The following is a 21,391-nucleotide window of genomic DNA, read 5'->3' as shown; positions in this document are numbered from 1 at the left end:
GGTCCCCCCTGACCGTTAGGTCCAGTCGCGGATGACTCTGGGTTTGCACACTCATCTCACTCTATAGGCTGAGGGAGCCGGCATTTGTCCATAGACAGCTTTCCAGGTCATGTGGCCAGCATGACTAAGCCGCTTCTGGTGAACCAGAGCAGCGCACGGAAACGCCGTTTACCTTCCCACCTATTTATCTACTTGCACTTTGACGTGCTTTCAAACTGCTAGGTTAGCAGGAGCTGGGACCAAGCAATGGGAGCTCACCCCGTCACGTGGATTCAAATCACTGACCTTCTGATCGGCGAGCCCTTCTGTAATGGGTAGTTTTCCCATAATTAAGTTTTTTGCCAGAAGCAACAAAACGATTAGCTTTTGGAGGCTACTAGTTTAGAGGTATGATGAAGGGCGTTCTTGCTAGACAAAAAGAAAAGGAGAGGAAAGGAAAAGAGCATCCATAATTTTCCATGGATTTCTGTTCCAGTTTTGGCATCTTGTATTGTTGCTCCATTATACTGGTTAGTTTCAAATAGAGAAATGTTTCTGAATATGAAATTACGTTTTTTCCCCCAGATACATATATCCAAAAGCTCCAGACCAGGTTACTTTTTATTAGATGGGTCATGTGGCAGATCTATGTTGCACTAAAGAGGGATTCATGTGAACTTTTGTATGTTGAAACATGTGTGAAAGAATCACTTGCATTGGCTAGGCCTTCTGCCTGCCAGTGGGGTGGGTGTGTTCCCCATGTCCTGCAGAAGCTGCAAATTTCTCTTTAATTTAAACTAAAGGGATGGAGACCCCTTTATTCTAAACTTTACAGCTGTTTCTCCCTTACACTGCCTCTGGACTTCGATTGAAGGCGCACATTAGCACTGGGGAGCATGGCCATTCATTGTGAAAACCCCTTTAGCTTAAACTTTAGACACAGCTTTTGCAGATTGCAGATGCCTAAATCAAATTCAGACTTCAGTGTTCATTAAACTATTTCCAATTTTAAGAAATCTCTATGACTTATAAGGTTATAAGAAGTTATGCATGGCTAGATGAACATTTACTGTGTTGCAAAGAAAACGAGAGAGAGAATGCCAAAATATTTCAGCAATAAAACAAACTTCATCATTTCAACAATCCTGGATCCTACATGCAATTATTTCCTATAGCATCTCCCTAATAACCTTTATATCATTTGCTTATTATTTGCTTCCTGTGTGAAATTTTAATTCTATTTTCTCTTTCTCAGCAACAGCCCTCATTTACTTGGTGGTGGATTAACATGGCTCTATCCGTTTTACCCAAATATATGTACAGAATTGAATCTGCACAGATCAAATTTTAGCAGAAAATGGATTGTTTCCATGATGCCATCTGTGCACACATTCGTTTTCCTTTGTCGTTACTAAGGGCTGCTTGATACCTACTTCCAGATAACCAGTCTTATTTACTTTGCATTTTTTTACTCATAGATGGATGAAATGCAGTGGGGCAAAGGAACGAAGAAGGTCCCTACTTCTGTCTGCAGCCTTCCCTGTAAACCGGGAGAACGAAAGAGGATTATTAAAGGGATGAGCTGCTGTTGGCAATGTGAGCTATGCGATGGATACCAATACCAGTCTGACGAAGTGACCTGCAAGATCTGCTCCTACAGTCAACGGCCAAACGAGAATCGTACAGGATGCAGCCCTATCCCTATTGTGAAGCTGGAGTGGCATTCCCCGTGGGCAGTCATCCCAGTCTTCTTGGCCATGCTTGGAATTATTGCCACCATTTTTGTTATGGCAACCTTCATTCGATACAACGACACCCCCATTGTGCGGGCTTCTGGAAGGGAACTCAGCTATGTTCTATTGACAGGAATATTTCTGTGTTATATCATCACGTTCTTGATGATTGCCAAGCCAGATGTCGCCGTGTGCTCCTTCCGACGTATCTTCTTAGGATTGGGGATGTGCATAAGTTACGCAGCTCTGTTGACTAAAACAAACCGCATCTACCGCATATTTGAACAGGGCAAAAAATCAGTGACAGCACCCCGGCTTATTAGTCCAACGTCACAACTAGCAATTACTTCAAGTTTGATATCAGTACAGCTTCTTGGGGTTTTTATTTGGTTTGCAGTTGACCCACCAAACAGTATAATAGATTATGATGAGCATAAGCCTATGGAACCAGATCAAGCCAGAGGAGTCCTCAAATGTGACATTACGGATCTACAAATCATATGTTCTTTGGGGTATAGCATTCTCCTCATGGTTACATGTACTGTCTATGCTATCAAGACTCGGGGTGTCCCGGAGAATTTTAATGAAGCCAAACCCATTGGATTCACTATGTACACGACTTGTATAGTATGGCTTGCCTTTATTCCAATATTTTTTTGCACTTCCCATGCAGCTGAAAAGGTAGGTGAAAATCAAGTAACTCATGGGATGATTTTTTTCCTATAAAATATACGTGGAAGTTTTTATTTAAACGTGCTTCTAGAAATGGGCTAAATGGCTTGACAAAAAATGGTTTCTTACAGCTACAACAATACATGATGTATTTGCCTCCCACCTCCTGCAGTTAGTTTGTAAGTCATTTGTTTGATGAAGTGGCAGATGATGGTCAGTAAGAATCAGCTGATCCATCGGTTCCTTCTCTTTCAGCTGCACCTTTTTTTAACAAAATGGATAGAACATTACTATTTTAATGGGAGGGACAGCTCATTGCTTTGATTACAGGATGTAAAGTCAGCATCTATTGAAAATAGTTTTGTGCCCTAATCTGCATTTTGGGAATTCAGAACCACGGGGCGCAAAGGATCGCTGAGATGTGTTTCTCAAACTAGGTATTGTGGTGCAATCCTATTAACATGAATAGACTATACCCAGTGGTAAGTATATAAAAGATTGCACCTTTTGTTGTGGGAAATATGGCTACAATTTCTAAATATGAAGGTTCAGTGTTGCCATAACCAAGCTGTTTTTTTGACTTGTACACATTGCAGTGTGGAGCCTACTTGTGTAGGTTCCCTGTGCAATTGGAAATCTTGTAAGATCACAGTTATAAATTGTGCAGGGAGCCTACAAAAATAAAGAAGGTTCTCCACTACAGAAGTTCAGTCCCCAGAATGTGGAAGCCTGCAGCGACAGTGATGCAAAGGAAGGCGAGCTGTTGTTTGAAGAGTACTCTAGACTTAAACATATGCATGAATTTCTAATTGACTTTATTGTGCCTTAATGGAAGGAGATTCCACAACTTCCTTGGAAATACATTTTGCATTATAACTCTTTTGGGTTTTGCTTCCAATCAATATTGTATCCACTTTCTAAAATGCATTTCTTCAATTTAGTTAGGAGGATGTCTTCTGAATTGGTGACAAAAGTTTTCCTAACGTCAGGATACATTATATCCACAGTAGTCCTTTTTGTCCATTATACCCATTTCCACATCAAAGAAGAAAAATTGGGTTGGTTGGTATGATTTGTTGTTAACAAATGCATTTTGACTCCTAGGAGTATATATACTTGCATAACAGACTTGTCGTGCAAACAAGTTTTGCTCAGTTCTTTTTTATTTGCCTATTATTATAGCCATTTCTCAGACAAAACTAGATTGTATGCTTTTTTTTTTTTACTTTTCTAATTTAATTTCCTTCTGCCTGCAGAATTTGTGATATGAAGCAATCATTGTCAGAAGACCATGTTTTGTAATCAGACTATCTATCTATCTATGATGTATCTCTACGCACTGGTGGAGGAAGAGGAGTGCAGGGGGAGCGCACTGCCCCCGGCAGCACGATCCCGGTGGTGTGCCATCGCGGCTGCCCCCCACCCGTGCTGGGTGCCACGCCCCTGCAGGTGATGTGCCATGCCCCCAGGATGCATGGCATGCCCCTGCGGGAGGCACGCCATGCCCCAGGACACGCACCAGCCCTGCCTTGCCTGCTCTCCACCCCCCAATGCTGGAGTATGAAGCTCCACCACTGTCTCTACAGAGACAGTTATCACTTAGCTTAGTAAGTGACATTGCACATATGTATAACAAAGCAGGGTACAGTGTGATTCATTGATCTCACCTGTTAGAAGGCCACGTACAGGTAACATTTGCAAGTCCAATTCCATTTACAGCAGTGAACTAACCAGGTAATTATTCATAAAATCAAAGCTGATTCTGTGAGCAGACAACAATTGGCCAAACTAGATGTGATGTCTAGAGTTTTGTGAATGGAACTATCATAATTTCTAATACTGGAAAATAAACTGCATTAAGATAAGACTATTGCTAGGCCTTTGAATGTTTCTCCTTGTACCCTTTTCCTAATTCAAATCCCTTCTGAATGCATTTTGAAATGTTCAAGTACATGCACATTGGGTTGTGCTCCCTATATATTGATTTAGGTTTTCCTATAATACCGGCATCAATAACATCTAGCTTTATTAGTTCTTACAACATTTACATGTTGAAAAATGGCATTATATTATATAATATAATAAGGGACTGCAATGATGCCTTGGAATAAAATTACACTATAGGAAAATGTGAAGAGAACAAGAGCTATTGATGGTTTAATGGTAACATTTCTGGAGGCTTTGTTATATTCAAGAAGTTTTTAATATTAGAAAATATTCAGGAACTTAAATCAGAAGCAATAAAAATTGTCTTGATATTGATATTTTTATAAGACATAATAACATAAATGTGACCAGCTCATTTTAATGTGACTAAGAAAAAGGGATTTATATATTAAAATGTGCACATTCTGATTTTAGAACAAGCACATTCTGTGTGGCCAGCATTAACCCCAATTATACACATATAATTTACTTAGCCTAATCACTGTCTTCCAATTAAAAATTAGTTTTCAGCAGAATCTTTTCTGTGCTAACATGATGGGAAGAGATATATACTGTGGTGAGGGAATTGGGTTTGTAATGGAAGGAGAAAATGTTTGGGAAAGCCATTTACCATAAGCAAGGCTGGATTTAGATTTGATGGGGTCCTAAGCTACTGAAGGTAATGGGGCCCATTATATGCCCAGCTGTCCTTTGTCAACAACAAATTGTCACTGTTTTTTGTGTTGAATATATGCTATATGGTCATTTATGGACCTAATATGTATCTAAAGCCATTTGCACATGTTGCCATGTAACCAGTCCATGCAGAATGTAGGCACCCTATACAGTATATAGAAATGAGCAATTACTTACTTTTTTACAATTACTTTGTACAATTACTTAGCCTACACAACACAAAACACTGTTGCTGTATGTAGGTTTTATTTTATTTGTTTTTTATCTTATATTTTGGAAATGTACATTCAGGGTTTTTTCCCCTTTACATTTTTTAGGGGGCCCCAAAGAGAGTGGAACCCTAAGCTATAGCTTGTTTAGCTTATATGTAAATGTGGCACTGACCATAAGCTGCAGTGTTAAATTAGACTACCTTGTGATTTTGTATACAGCCTTCTTATAGTCAGTGAAGAGTCATCACAGGGGAGAATTTACTGGAGGGAATGCTTTCAGAAAGTGAAATGCAGGGTCATTACCACTTTCCACGCCCCTGAAATAGTTTCTGCCACAGCCACAATGGCAGTAGCACAGGCACCCATGAGATTTTTGCTGTGAACTCACCTCTGAGGAAGAACCCCATCACGGCTGGCTAGCAGAAGCAGGGAAGGAAGTGGCAAAGGCACCATTGGCAATTACAGGTAGCCCTGTGAGCAGACACAGGTGGAAGCCACAGGCATGCAGACCCATGGATGACAGAGGGGGGAAAGAAAGATACCCACTGTTGCTCCCGGTCTACCATCCGAACCATGTGACGCATGTGCCCAGGGCCAGATTTAGGTTTGATGAGGCCCTAAGCTACTGAAGGCAATGGGCCCTTTATATGTCCAGCTGTCCTTTGTCAACAACAATTTTTTGCTGTTTTTTGTGTTGAATATATGCTATATGGTCATTTATGGACCTAATGGGTATTTAAAGCCATTTGCACAGAACAAAATATGTATTTTACCAAAGTAATTGTTGAACTGAAATACAATTAAGAAGAAGTATATTAATAGTGAAATACAATTAAGAAGAAGTATACTAATAGTGAAATAATTATTATGCTCTAACTTAAAATGATTTTTTATTCATAACAAACTTAATAATGCAAACACATTGGCATTTCACAATAACAAAAGTTTAATTTTATTTATTTATTATCTTATATTTTGGAAATGTACATCCAGTTGTTTTTTTCCTTTAATTTTTTTGGGGGGCCCCAAGATAGTGGGCCCCTAAGTTAGAGCTTGTTTAGCTTATACGTAAATCCGGGCACTGCATGTGCCCATGCTACCGCCTTACCAGCAATTAGCACAACAGCTCATCTGAAAGCGTTCTTCTTATAGAGATCGATTCCTTAACAGATCTTATTGCGCTAGCTTTCTTCCTTATGAGAAGGATGACTTCCTTGTAATTGAATCGTGAACAGCTGAATCAAAGTCTTTCTCCACAGCAATGGGGAGTTCAGAATAGCTGACATCCCCGACTCACCATTTGCTGTCCAACTAAACACCATGGCGCAGCACAGCTTATTAACCTCTCCCTTTGGCAGCGAGTGTTGTACAAATGAAATGCTAGTGATAATGCTGCCAATATAATTGGCCTGGACAACAAAACTGTTTTAAATTCTCCCCAGATCTGTGGATACCTTGATCAGGAGCAAAGGGAGCCTCCGAGAAGTGTTAGACCAATTATAGAAGCTATAGGTTTATACTAGGATCAATACAAAGTGGCACTTGAAAAGAGCAAAAACAGCCCCTGTAAGGTCAAGCCATGCACAGCTAAATCAATAAGCCAAATTGAATCAAAATATTAGAATAGCAAAGTGAGACGATAAGGAGTTGAGTGAGTCAAGCAAGTTCTCTAGCAAATTATTCATGTGACTGACACACAAAGCATATAATTATTCTCTGAAAGCTTCTCCCTTTTCCAACACATGCCTTTCTAATTCTTACTGTATTTGTGTTCTTAGTCTTTTAAGCCAGTATACATTGTCAAGAAATCAGTATGCATTTAAGCCAGGTGAGCTCCCGTTGCTTCGTCCCTGCTCCTGCCAACCTAGCAGTTCAAAAGTGCAAGTAGATAAATAGGTACCGCTCCGGCAGGAAGGTAAATGGTGTTTCTGTGCACTGCTCTGGTTCGCCAGAAGCGGCTTAGTCATGCTGGCCACATGACCCGGAAGCTGTATGCCAGCTCCCTCGGCCAATAAAGCGAGATGAGCGCCGCAACCCCAGAGTCGGTCACGACTGGACCTAATGGTCAGGGGTCCCTTTACCTTTACATTATCATCAAATGCTTTGGGCTGTTTCACACATAACACTTACATATTGGAAATGGAATAATATGTCCATATATCATTTTTTTATAGCATTATGTGATATCCATGCATGTGCATATTTTGTTACATGAGCACATACTAGGAAGTCACATTCACTCTGTCACACAATGATCCCCATGGATTTGTTTATGCTTTTCCCTACACAGAGTTTCTTTATGTGCAAAGCTCATTAGCGAATGCTCAAGTGTTCCTTGGCAAAGCAGGCATTGTTGAAATTGTTCCCTGGAGGTAGAAAGTTATAAATATCCCACAAAACCTCTCTGGGGGCCAAATTATATTTCATTAAATGTAAGATCAGAATTAATATGCCTGTTTGATGGGTTGCTGTTGGGTAAACAACAACTGCCGTCAAGGCTATGATATGTGAAGAGCAGGGTTAAACATCCCTTCGTGTGCCACAGTCCTAAGGAAAATCACCCTCACACCACTATAGCAGTTGCCTTCCCACAGCAAACAGCAGCTTCAGGAGGGTGATTTTCATTGAAATGACAGAGCGTGGCTCAAGGGTTAACTCTCCTCCTTACCCACATGTTGTGCTCCCCCACAGCTGTTATTTAACAACGCAAACTAGAAAAGTTAGCCATAGTCACAAATATACCCTAAGGCAAATTTTGGCCCTTAGAAAACAAAGCTCTTTGCAGAAGCAATCTGAAAGTGCTTATCATACTAGAACAAACTCTCCTTGAGGCTAATGTGTGTCTTCAATCATGTATTTTTCTGAGCATCCATTAAAGAAATTCATGTTTAGGTTGGGTTTTGAGGATGTGTGGGAGGATCAAGTGCTTTTGTTGTCAGAAGTGCATTCTGCAAGGTTTTTGACTATTACATATGAACCCAAGCCATCCATTTTATCTAGCAGGATTGCACTCATAGAAGGTGGCTAGAATTATGATCTTGGAACTTATCAATATTTTTCAGCATGCTGAAATGATGTCAAGGCTCTCTTTGAGATGTCTGTGTCTGTAAAGCTGTATGCAGGGTGCTCTAGCAAAAAAAGAAAGGTGTAAAAGAAATTTTTAAAAGTATATGGATAGAGCAAGAGAAACAGTATGCATACTTCTTTCTGCCTAGCTGCAGGGAAGAGTACCATGGTTAGGAGCTGGCGTTGTGTTCCCACAGAAGCTGTGTCCATCATCACTCAGCCTTACTTGCTCTCCTGCGTTGCTCTTCCTGTGCTCAAGCATCCAATTGAAGAATATCTCACTGCATCTAGCTGCGAAGTCTAATTGGGGATATATTTAGGCTTCTTTGAACTTTTATAAACTATCATTATTATCTGAAAGGCGTTAGTAATCTCTTAACAATGATTCTGTGTTTGAGGATGCTTAGTGGGGAAAGTGTGAGGAATATAAGCAGCTAATTCATCGCCTCTAGACAAACCTTTGCTTGCATGTCCCAGTTGCAGAGGCCTCCCATTCCATGTATCTTTACTAGCAGGAAATGTGAAGCGCTTAATCCCATTTGCTGTTGAAACCAACTACCCTCTCTCCTCTGGTGACATTTTATTTTTTTTAAATGGCCTTTTCATTCAAATCAGTGGGGGAATGAGAATGTGCCGGGTCCATTTGGCAGGGTGAATGAACACACACATTCACTGAAAGTGTGGAAAAGGCAAAGTAAACAATGGGTGGGTGTCCTGCTATGGTGAGCATCCTTTCTGTGCCAGCATTTCCTCCTCCCATGTGCTATTCTGGGGGTTCTCCCAACTGCCTTGGGTGAATTTTGGAAGTATGGGGAGAGTAGCGGAGGACACCATTGTGGAAGCTGAAGTCCTTATGCAGAGCTTGCAACAATGGGACTCGTTTGGTTCACCCTACACAATGTAATTCTCAGGCACGTAAGAAAGCTGTATTTAGTAATGTCACATTTGCAAAATATTACTGTACAGTGGTACCTTGGGTTACATACGCTTCAGGTTACATACGCTTCAGGTTACAGACTCCACTAACCCAGAAATAGTACCTCAGGTTAAGAACTTTGCTTCAGGATGAGAACAGAAATCGTGCTCCAGCGGCGCAGCAGCAGCAGGAGGCCCCCATCAGCTAAAGTGGTGCTTCAGGTTAAGAACAGTTTCAGATTAAGAATGGACCTCCAGAACGAATTAAGTACTTAACCCGAGGTACCACTGTACTTGCAGCACATTTAGGGGGATGAGGCGCTATTCCCTGTTTGGTTGTCCTGCGAAATATTGCTTGACTGTTGAGGCTAATTTGTGTTTCGCCAGGAAAGTGAAAGTGTGCCATATCAACAAATGTTTGATGTAGTAGTTGCTATAGCAACAATATATTCCTGGGTGTCAGTGTCCCAAGCCTTCCAGGGAACCATTTGTCAAGGTTGCTAAACTATAATACAGAGCTTTCAACTGTCCATGCTTCCTCTGCTCTCTCCCCACTTTACTCCCCATAAGGCTATGTTTAGTTGTACAGCTCTACAAAAATGTGAAGATACTTTGAAATCTCATAGTGAAGGAGATTTTGTCCAATTTATGTAGGATTCATAACTTGACTATAGAAAATTATGACTTGAAATGTGGTCAGACCCTCACTAGTGATAATAGGGTTATTGTTTTACTTGCATTTACCTCTGTTAGGGACTAATGCTACTTTAGATTGTACAGCTTTACAACTCCATGGAACTGTAGCTCTGTAAGATCTTTTAAAAAAACAACATGAAATGCCCTTTAACTTTTATAATGTTGATCTGACAGCCTTTGCCTAGGTTCCCTCATGCTACAGTGGGAATTGCATGAGCATCCTATCTAGGCAGCAGTTCTTCTTACCCATGGGCACTGGGGCCAACTGTAGGGCACTGGTGGAGGAAGAGGTGTGCGGGGGGAGTGCACCGGCCCCGGCAGCATGATCCCAGCCGGGTGCCATCGCGGCTGCCCTCCTGCCCCCTCTGGGCGCCACACCCCCAGGACACGCACCACACCCCTATGGGCAGCGTGCCATGCCCCTAAGGGCGGTGCGCCACGCCCCAGGATGTGTGCCAGCCCCATCCCCGCCTGCTCTCCGCCACTGCTGGGTGCCCAGGCCCCCACTTAAATTTTGTCGTTGGTGCTCAGCATCTGCACCGCAGGGCCTCTGACATGACTTCCAGGGCCTTGCAAAGCACAGAAGTCGCACCTAAGGCCTCACAGGCCCTTGGAGGTGGCATCCGAGGACTTGCAGGGCCTTCAACATGATTTCCAGGGCCTCATGAAGCACCAGAAGTCACATCTGAGGCCTTGGGAGCCCTTGGGGGTGGGGTCCAAGACCTCACAGATGGTAGTTGAGGCCTCATGGGGCCTCCGATGTGACTTTCAGGGCAGCGCATATAGCGTATCATGACATCATGGTGGCACATTACGTCGGCATGCCACTGGGCACTAGGCAACCCAAGTTGGTGCCCCTGTCCATGGGCTTTGCAGGTGTGAGAGACTTATTAGAACTGGAATTAGCAATAAATTACTTCTGTGTATAGGTTAATAATTTTGGTATATTGTTTAATAAAGCTAGTTTGTACTAAAATAATGTTACATTTCTTCAACTCTCCAGCCCAAACCACATTTAGGGCAAAATTAGACAGAATACTTAATACATTTTTTTCATTTCATGTGCCCCCTTTAAAAATGAAAGAGCAACTTTTGGATTTAGGGAGTGAGGACTGTTGAGGTGGAGGCTTGCAGATGGTAGAGAGGGGAAGTTTAACATTACCTCCTCTGTTGGGATTCTGACTAAAACCACTGTTTGCTTTGGGAGGGAATCTTCCAATAACACCAGTTGCTATTAGCAACATTAGAACATATGTTTAACCTCTCGTCTTCTTTGGATATTACTTGGTATGTCCTACCAGGTTTCTTTATCAGTTAAAGTAAGACAGAAAATAAATTGCCAAAGTCCTTAATCAGTGGGCATCCCATTTGCTGAGTTTAAGCTTAAAGAAATTCATTTCAGAACTGGCAACGGATGCCCATGATGTTAAAAAATATAGCACTTGGGGGTGGGGAATGAGCTACACTATAGCCATGTTAATCTCCCACGAAATTGTTCTGAGCTAGTTTGTGGCAATCTAACATTTTAAAATATTCAAGGTGTTATTGCTGGATTTAATGACCTGACACATGTCTCAGTCTCAGACATGCTTTAGAAATGAATGGCAAGGGGAAGCAGGGTTCTCTTCACCTTTTAAATAAAACAACACCTGTTGAAAATTGTACTTCAGGGTCTTCACAAGCCTACTAGATAGCATGCAGGGAAAAGATTGTACAAGATTCCCTTTAGAAGGCTAGCTGTATCCTTCGGGAAAGATGGCAGGTGCTGGGGACAGCTATGGCTGCTCCTCCTGAGTCCCCTAACCATTTCCTTCTGCTGGAGACCAGAACTGCATGTTCCTCATGGTCTGTCATATACCCCTAAACTAGCTTGCTGTCAACTGGTGCACCAAAGGATGCTGCCCCATCGCCATCTTGCCTTTTGCTTCAGTCCGTAAAATATCTTGTGCCGGCCAAGGGGAGGGTTGGATTTTTTAATCTAAGTGATTTCAATGACAAAAAACAACTTCCATTTAGCACTCAACATAAATAAGAAGTGAATAAATTGAAGCTGGAATTATATAAGGTAGGAAGCCTGGTGCTTTGGGGCCTACTAAATAATTTTAAGAATATTTTGAGTGGCTGTTGTTTTCTCTGTTAACCATTCTTCCAGGTGTTGTTATCTCAGGAAAGCAAAAGTGAAAAACATAGCTAAATATTTCAGTGTGCTAGAAAAGCTGACTTGTTTCTTCCAGAATAAGTAATGGCTCGAGAGAGTGGGCTTAAAACAAAACAAAAGAAAACATTATCCTGAAACTCTTAAGTCTATCACAAATTTATGTTCTTCCCAGATAAAACAGTGAGAAATGTTCATTAGGAAATTAATGCTAAAATAAGAGCCCCCAAGACAGTATTAAGATGGCAACGAGAAGAAATGCACAAAGCTTATATCAATCAGTTTATGTCTTTGAAATACAGTTGCATCAAATTAAGGCAGAGAAGTTAATGTTCTATTAACATTGCACTTCACAGAGTGATTCTCATACTAGGTTTGACTCCAGGTCAGTTTGCCAAATCAATTGAAAAGTATTGTTTTTTGGGTGAATTGAAAGTTCTGCCCATGATGCTTCTTCTGAGATGGTTCATTCATAGGTTATGCTTACCTATAAGTGATGAATATGCATATCTGATCAAGTCTTACAATGGTTTAATTTGGATGATGTCCAAAATTATCTAGATTGTTTCCATTTTTCCTTTAAACTTAATCTGTCTGTCAGTTTCATGTATTGTTTTGGAATGTATTAATTAGGTAGGATCACCTTTAAATGCAAACTGAATTACATTTCTCCATCACTGCTAGGGGTACCTAGCGCTCTCTCTCTCTCTCTCTCTCTCTCTCTCTGTGTGTGTGTGTGTGTGTTAATTTATATTGTTTACTATGCTGTAATACTGTAATATAGGCTACGTGGCCTTTTGGTGATGTGTGGTATGTATGTTTCTTAATAAGTAAATGAATGCTGGCAATACCTATAAGGTAAAAGGTAAAGGACCCCTGGATGGTTAAGTCCAGTCAAAGGCGACTTTGGGGTTGTGGCATTCAGCATTTGTCCACAGACAGCTTTCCTTGGGCCAGTCACACTTCTTTGAAGTCTTTCAGCCCCACTCACCTCACAGAGTGTTTGTTGTGGGGGAGGAAGGGAAAGGAGAATGTTAGCCGCTTTGAGACTCCTTCGGGTAGTGATAAAGCGGGATATCAAATCCAAACTCCTCTTCTTCTTCTTCTTCTTCTTCTTTCGGGTCATGTGGCCAGCATGACTAAACTGCTTCTGGCGCAACTGAACACAGTGATGGAAGCCAGAGCGCACGGAAATGCCGTTTACCTTCCCACCACAGTGGTACCTATTTATCTACTTGCACTTTTGGGCGTGATTTTGAACTGCTAGGTAGGTAGGAGCTGGGGCAGAGCAAAGGGAGCTCACCCCATTGTGCAGATTCAAACCGCCAACCTTCTGATCAGCAAGCCCAAGAGGCTCAGTGGTTTAGACCACAGTGCCACCCGCATCCCATGACAATACTTATACATTTAACACATAAGTTTGCAAACAAAGGTTGTTTTCTGCTGCTCCAGAGAAGCGGACACGGAGCAATGGATCTACACTACAAGAAAGAAGATTCCACCTAAACATTAGGAAGAACTTCCTGACAGTAAGAGCTGTTCGACAGAGGAATTTGCTGCCAAGGAGTGTGGTGGAGTCTCCTTCTTTGGAGGTCTTTAAGCAGAGGCTTGACAACCATATGTCAGGAGTGCTCTGATGGTGTTTCCTGCTTGGCAGGGGGTTGGACTCGATGGCCCTTGTGGTCTCTTCCAACTCTTCTATGATTCTATGCTTGCCAACTTCATGATTTACATTCATGATGTGTACTTAAAACATTATGGGTGTACACCTAAAAATGTAATCTGCAAAGTGGCCCATAATATTGTATTTGAATTAATTTACTAATTGCAGTGGGATACACCAAAAGGGAAAAGTTTAAAAACAGACAAAAGGAGCAGAATGTGCAAGACATAAATTTATTAGAATAAATGTGTAAATTAGGGGATGAGAATAGGCTAGTTGTTAAAAATCTTTTTTTAGTTACCATTCTGAGACCCTGTGCTCCTTCTTCAACTCATTGTTTACATACATGCAAAGACCACCTCTCTCCATATGAACCTACCAGACCTTGGGATCATCCCGTGAGACTCTTATTTTTGTGCCTCCTGCACGAGAGGTCCAGAGGGTAGCAACATGAGAACAGGCCTTATCTGCAGTGGCTCCCTGTTTGTGGAATGCTCTCCCCATGGAAGTTTAGCTGGCACCTTCATTATACCATTATACCTTTAGGTGCCAGGCGAAAATGTTGCCTTTAACCAGGCCTTTGACTGATTGACATACGATGCCCTTTTATATGTGTTGTGGTTTTGGGGGGTTGTCTGTTTTTGATTTTTCTTTATCTGTTTTTTATTGTGATTTTATGTGGTGAACAGGTCAACACAAAAATCCTTGTTTCTGTGTTCATAAAGCACTCACATGCTTCTCAAGAGTCTTCAAATATGTTTAATGTACCTTGCTCCTGAAAGATCATGTGAGATTTTTACCAAAAGCAAAAGAAATTCAGAGGTGTGTTGGTTAATAATACATTCAGATTCCAATTACAGTGGTGCCTCGCAAGACGAAAAGAATCCGTTCCGCGAGTCTCTTCGTCTTGCGGGTTTTTTCGTCTTGCGAAGCAAGCCCATTAGCGGATTAGTGCTACAGTATTAGCGGCTTAACGGGCTTAGTGGATCAGCTGATAAGCGGCTTAACGATAAGCTGATAAGCGGCTTAAGGATCAGCTGATAAGCGGCTTAACGATCAGCTGATAAGCGGCTTAGCATCAGCTGTTAAGCGGCTTAGCCATCAGCTGATAAGCGGTTTAGCTGCTTGGGAAAAAGGGGGGGGGGGAGGAAAAAAACCCCGCAGGAACTCGCAAGACATTTTCGTCTTGCGAAGCAAGCACATAGGAAATTCGTTTTGCGAAGCACCTCCAAAACGGAAAACCCTTTCGTCCAGCGGGTTTTCCGTCTTGCGAGGCATTCGTCTTGCGGGGCACCACTGTACTGAGATCTTCAGGTTAAGGTTAGGGCAGATTGAAATAATTATCTCCTCCTTAGAAGGGCGTAAATTAATAAACTATGATTCTTGAAACAACAACAAAAAAGATGTTTGATGTTGACCTGACTTAACCTATCATTTTTTGTTGCATTGACATCCCCCCTAAAATTTGTATTTTGTCAGCTATGTTGTGGTTGTAAGGTATGCATCTAATTTAAAATATTGAACAGAAAGAGCCCAAGGCCATAATCATGCTCTATATAAATTACTTAGGGAGCTGAATGTTCATTTTCAGTGAGGAACATGCCACCAACCATTTGGATAGAATGAAAACTATATTCATGCTGCTGTAACCCCTGTATCTCTAATAGGAATATACAGATGAATGCTAAGGCATAATTAACAATCAGTATCCTTTGTGGAATTTTCAGTTATTAAAATCAGTGTCTTCACAATGGAGGGATAATACTCAAATTAAATTCAGATGAAACTGCATCATAATGGTGATGTATTCATTTAGGCAGAAATTACTTTTTTTAAAAGTTGGCACCTCCGGAGATAGGTCTGCAGTCACAGAGGAATTCTTTGAAGCCTGCAAGCGCTGGTGCTTTGATGTTTCATGCAGAAAGCAGGGATCCCCCCTCCCCCGTGTGATTATTCTAGCCTCTTTTGCTGGGTCGATCCTGCCTGTACAAAGGAGTGAAAACTAATGTAAATAAAATACACAGAAGCCACAAAGCAGGAAAGAAAGAGAAGGTATTACTGAACCTGAACTGCATGGGTTGGGGGGATGGATGGAAGATATCCAGGTTCACACCAATTGTGGATGCCTTCTGCTTGTGCTATAAGAACAGAACAGAGTGGAACACAGAATCAGTGAAACACAGAATCATCTAGTCCAACCCCCTGCAGGAATCTCAGCTAAAGCATCCAGGACAGATGACCATCCAACCTCTGCTTAAAAAATTCCAATGAATGAGAGTCCACCACCTTCCAGTGGAATCTGTTCCACTGTCAAACAACTCTTACCCTCAGAAAGTTCTTCTTGATGTTTAGCTGGAATATCCCTACTTGCAACTTGATGCCATTGATTTGGGTCCTATGCTCAGGAGCACTTTGCACTATCTTCCATGAGACAGCCCTTTGAAGATGGCTATCAATTATCCTCCACAGTCCCAGGCTAAACATACCCAAGTCCCTCAACAATTCCTCATAAGGCCTTCCCCCCCCCCCCGACCCTTGATCATCTTGGTCGCCCTCCTCTGCACATGCTCCAGCTTGCCAATATCCTTCTTAAATTGTGGCACCCAGTACTGGACATAGTACTCCAGGTGTGTTCTGACCAAGGCAGAATAGAGCAGGACTATGACTTCCTTTGATCTGGACACTAGACTTCTGTTGATGCAGGCTAGAATATCATTTCCTTTTTTTGTTCCTGCATTACACTGTTGACTCATGCTAAGCTTCTGGTCTACTAAGACCCCTAGATCCTTTTCACTACTGCTCATCCAGATATGTGTCTGCCATCTTATATTTGTGCAGCTGGTTCTTTCTGACTAAGTGTAGAACCTGACATTTGTCCCTATTGAAATTCATTTTGTGATGGTCGGCCCAGCTCTCCAATATGTTACGGTCCTCTTGAATCTGGATTCTGTCTTCTGTGGCATTAGCTACCCTCCACCAGTTTGGCGTCATCTGCAAATTTGAAGTTTGGGAACCACTAATATAGATTGAGGGCTGCTTTCCTTCCTCCATCCCATACCCCATTCTTACATTCTAAGGGGAAATTGCATTCATAATTTTTTTCCTAGAATGCCCTTTGGAACAGCCCATTCCGAGGATAAGGGTGGCAGCTACTAATCTAGTGTAGTTGCAAAGACATTGAGGTAGATTGAAGCCTCCTTTGCCCCAGTCCTGGTCAAAAGAGTGGGGCCAGTTTTGACCCCTTTCTGCCGCCTCTGAGCCTTCTATCTCCATACCTCCATCTATTCCTGACTCTATTTCTTGGCAACATTAGAATATGATAGAATGTTGGGCTTTGCATACATTGGCACAAGGCTTTGTCATGCACATTTAACAGCCTCCAGCTAAATGTTAAAAGCTAATATTTTTGCAAGGCATTGAATGCATCATGTTGACACCTACTCCTTTCTTTCTTCAGAAATTGTAAAACTGCCAGCAGAATTTGAATACCAAATCCTTTGTCCCGCCTGTGACATTACATAATAGTCAACCTCCTAGCTAAAATGACAACCTACTAGCTAAAATGAAATAATTGCCATTCCGCTAGCAATATTTTGAACAGCAAAGTCTAATTATTAAAAACCCTCCCCTATGCTTATACCTTGATTTTGTTTTAACATCAAACGAGCTGCAACTATAAATAATTCAAAGGGCATATATGATTCTATGATTACTATTATTGTTTTTGGTGCAATGCTGTGCATTCTATTTCACCACATGCACCAACTGCTGCCCGTTCTAGATCAGTGAACGCCTCTATTTCATTCATGTGTAGCTGAATTAACTTCAGAGTCATTTTGTGTAAATGTGCCATTAATAATGGATGTGAACATGCCCATCACAAAAGCCACAAATTGTGGAGTAAAACAAAAAAAAAAATGGTTTAGTTATTTTAAACTTTACTTTGTACCTTTTGGTTGCTGAAGTAAGAAGTATCTGCCTCTCCTGTTGCTGCTGCTGCTGCTACTCTTTTCTTAAGGGCCTACAATACTAAATGCAGTATAGTGAGTAGGCTAAATAGCATCTTTCCCCAGTGGCTCGTCATTTTGCAAAAGGAAGAAGAACTGTGGAGGAAAATCTGTACATGAACGCTTACATTATGGTACATTATGGTTACCCATGTGGAATGACCACTGGTGGGTGGGACAGATAGCAGTGTCAGTGTTTATTGGTTCCATACAAAACAATAGCTTACATGTCTAGATATGGGCAGTGACTAGTGATAGTTTTCCCCAAGGTAAACTGAGTATTGCGGGGGGTGGGGACAGAGGTGTAATCCTGCTTTCAGAAGTGTAATTTACCACAGGTCTATGCAAATTTTGATTCAAGGTTATTTTTTTATCTTCCATAGTTGCATCCTGTATTTTTTTTATTGGCAATTGTGACAACTTATCCTTTTCTTTCTTTCATTTTAATTTTTTAAAATGTGTTTGTCGTTATTAAAATTCAATGAAAAATATTGAGCGGGGGCGGGGGGACATAGAGTCCACCTCCAGGGTTGTAGAGATGTCAAGAGCCCATCAGTGGGTCCCATCTCCTTTAATGGATTATTCATGTGTTCCTCTTCCTTTCCTGTTGCATTTTATAAAGGGCAAACAAATTCCAATGCATGCAATATTGTGCAGGATTCCCAGGAAGTCTTAAGTCAGCAAGGCTGTGCTCCTCATCCTTCCGGTGCTCCCAGCTTCCTGTTGTGAAGCTGACATAAAAGTGTGACTTGAACACACCCAGTTTCAGAAGGCTTGAGGCAAGGCCAGTCTAGTTTGGAGGATGGAATGGGGCTGTGTATACAACGTTGCCTGCAGACAGATGTTCTCTAGTATCATAAGAGAGCAGGGCAGAGCACACCCTCGACTGATTTCCAGAGTAGCAGATGATACAAAGAGAGTGAGAGGCCCTGAACAGCAGATCTGGGGCTCGTCTTGCTCATACCATCCCAAATGGTTTGTGGTTCCACATTTTAGATCAGTTTGCCTAGCTACACGTCAGTCTGCTTGTAATTCATTTAAATGGGGGGAAATAGACCCAGGTGTGCATTATTTTGGGCATGCCTATCTATTCTCTTAGTTGGAATTTTTACATCTGACTGCAGGTTTTGTCCCTAATAGCCTGAGGCAAACATTATCTCTGGAGAGGTGGGGGGGGGGGAACGGACATGATCCAAGTGTTTATTGTCATTTGATGTCGTGACCAACACTGGACTGATACATTGTCATTTGATGTGACCAACACTGGACTGATACATTTGGAACTGAGTACCTGAACATTAGAGAAACTCTGGCAGTTTATACATGAATTTTTGCATAAATATATGCTTAGAAACATTGCCGCTCAGAAGCTATAAGTTCCCCTTTTGCAATTTGCTTTCAGTAAGAGGAAGTAATATTTTGTCCAGAGAAATGGTGTAGAAGCAAAGCCTAGCACTGGAGGTTGAATGCCAAAAAACAATCAAACTAGTGTCTTGTGTGAAAAGATCATAATGAGGCCCTTAATCCCTCCAAACATAATAACATTATTTTCTGTAAAGCATAATGTCTACTGATTTTAAGCTCAGCCAGGAACACAAAGGAAACCATAGATGCCTTTATTCAGTTCCAAATAAGTTATGCAGATGTTCCTCAATTTTCATGCTGAACACTTGAGCAGGGCTTGATTTGAGGAAACCGCTTCAGGAGATCGTGGGGGTGAGAGAGAGACATTATATTTTTCAGCATTTTTTCCCACTTAATACAAATACTTTATCGAAATAGAATATTGACATGTTAAATCAAACAGCAACAGCAGCATTTTCTCATCTGCTTACTTTTGCACCAATCATTGTTGGTTAGTTTTTTATAGAGCTCAGAGAAGTAAATGAAATGAATCTTCTTCCTTGGGTACTGGGTGCTGCACATTTCTCCTTAGGAAATAAAAAAGAGGGATTTCATATTTATTTGCTCCATAAGGGTAGCCTTCACCTCAGGCTACTTGTTGCAAAACATTTTTGCTCTCTTTTGGAGTTGGAATTAAGAGTCTACATTGTTTCATCAACCACATTAGGAACTACTTCTATAAAGATGTAGGCCGGGTTCCAAAGAACCATAGAATTAGATCTATTTACACAGCGGGTGGCGCTGTGGGTTAAACCACAGAGCCTAGGACTTGCCGATCAGGTCATTGGTTCGAATCCCCGCAATGGGGTGTGCTCCCGTTGTTCGGTCCCTGCTCTTGCCAACCTAGCAGTTCGAAAGCACATCAAAGTGCAAGTAGATAAATAGGTAAGGGAAAGGCGGGAAGGTAAACGGCGTTTCCGTGTGCTGCTCTGGTTCGCCAGAAGTGGTTTCGTCATGCTGGCCACATGACCTGGAAGCTGTACGCCAGCTCCCTCGGCCAATAAAGTGAGATGAGTGCCGCAACCCCAGGGTCAGCCATGACTGGACCTAATGGCCATGGGTCCCTTTACCTTTACCCATACAATTTTTGAATTTGTAACTGTGATGTCTTAATGTTATGTCATTCTAAGCAGGTGTCAAGGTCCCAACCTGCTGTCCCCATGGTATGGTTGTCAGCAGACAACTCCTCCAACCCTTAACCCTTCTGGCCTGGTCTCTTCAGGGCAGTAGGGCAACATCTCTCTCTCTCTCTCTCTCTCTCTCTCTCTCTCTGTGTGTGTGTGTGTGTGTATGTGTATGTGTGTGTGTGCGTGTGCGTGCGTGTGTGCATGCGCACACACACATGAGAGGGGAAAGGTCAGCAGGAGCCAATGCACAACCACATTTGATGCAGACTGATTTCTAATAAGTGAGGCTGAGCAGCTGGTTGAGCAGAGCTGATGCAGTTTATCCTTTTGGTATCATCACCTGTAAGTAGAACAAAAAGGATGGTGCCACATTGCTGTAGTACTGTGCTGGAATATTGTTGGTCTTGTACTGCTGCATGGGATTGAGATGTATGTGTGAGACTGCTGGTATTTCTTGGTTGTGAGTCAGGGATGAGGCATACTTGCAATATGAGGATGTGGTGGAACACCTGTGAAAGGAATGGATTCAACCAGCATAATACCCTCTGGACCTTGCTCTTCCCACACCCCTGCCCTTTCTCTTGCAACACATGCAAAAATTAATAATAATAGAAACTCAAAGAAGAATATGAAATCTAAGGATCAAAATGAAGCTATGAATGTTGGGAAATGTAGGAAACGTCTGTGTTACGTTTGGGCAGGTGAGTGTAGGTGTTTTTCCACTTGATCAGACCACCTGATGCTAAGTTTGCATAAGTAGGAAGAGAAAAAGCAATTATTTTACCTTCATAAAAGGGTCCGAAATTGAAAGCCTTTCTCTCTCTTTTGCTCTCAGCTATTTATCTGTGCAATTGCTAATGTTCCTGTCACATTGGTCTGAAAGAATGAAAGATTCTATGGCATGTACGTTCCTCTCCTCTGATATCAATCCTGAGGGTATGACAAAGAAGAAACAGCAGCTGGAAGTGTGTCCTGGGGCTCTTGGGTCAAAGGAGGAAAAATCCAAGAGCTTCAAAGCCCAGCGCTCTCTGTCACCTTATCCTACAGGCATGTTCCCGCTCCAGTCCTAGGCTCCAGGGCTCTTCATGACAAATAGACAAAAAGTGGTGTGCATGTATTGTTTTCACAGGGTCAGCTGCA

At 41.8% G+C, this 21,391-nt stretch overlaps 1 protein-coding gene across 3 annotated transcripts in view; it reads left to right on the top strand.

The window, feature by feature from the left end:
- Positions 1-21,391, top strand: part of GRM7 (glutamate metabotropic receptor 7) — a 418,392-nt gene that overhangs the window by 332,777 nt on the left and 64,224 nt on the right. For 2 of the 3 annotated variants that reach the window (XM_080995648.1, XM_080995647.1), the window contains exon 8: positions 1,458-2,393. The exons of the other annotated variant lie outside the window; for it this stretch is intronic. In XM_080995648.1, the coding sequence (XP_080851774.1) occupies positions 1,458-2,393 (936 nt within the window). The remainder of the gene's footprint in view (positions 1-1,457; positions 2,394-21,391) is intronic. 3 annotated transcript variants of the gene reach the window in all.

This window comes from Podarcis pityusensis, assembly GCF_964106645.2.
Source record: "Podarcis pityusensis genome assembly, chromosome: 2".
NCBI lineage: Eukaryota > Metazoa > Chordata > Lepidosauria > Squamata > Lacertidae > Podarcis > Podarcis pityusensis.
The sequence above is the reverse complement of the archived record's forward strand: the minus strand, read 5'-3'. Positions and strand labels throughout refer to the sequence as shown.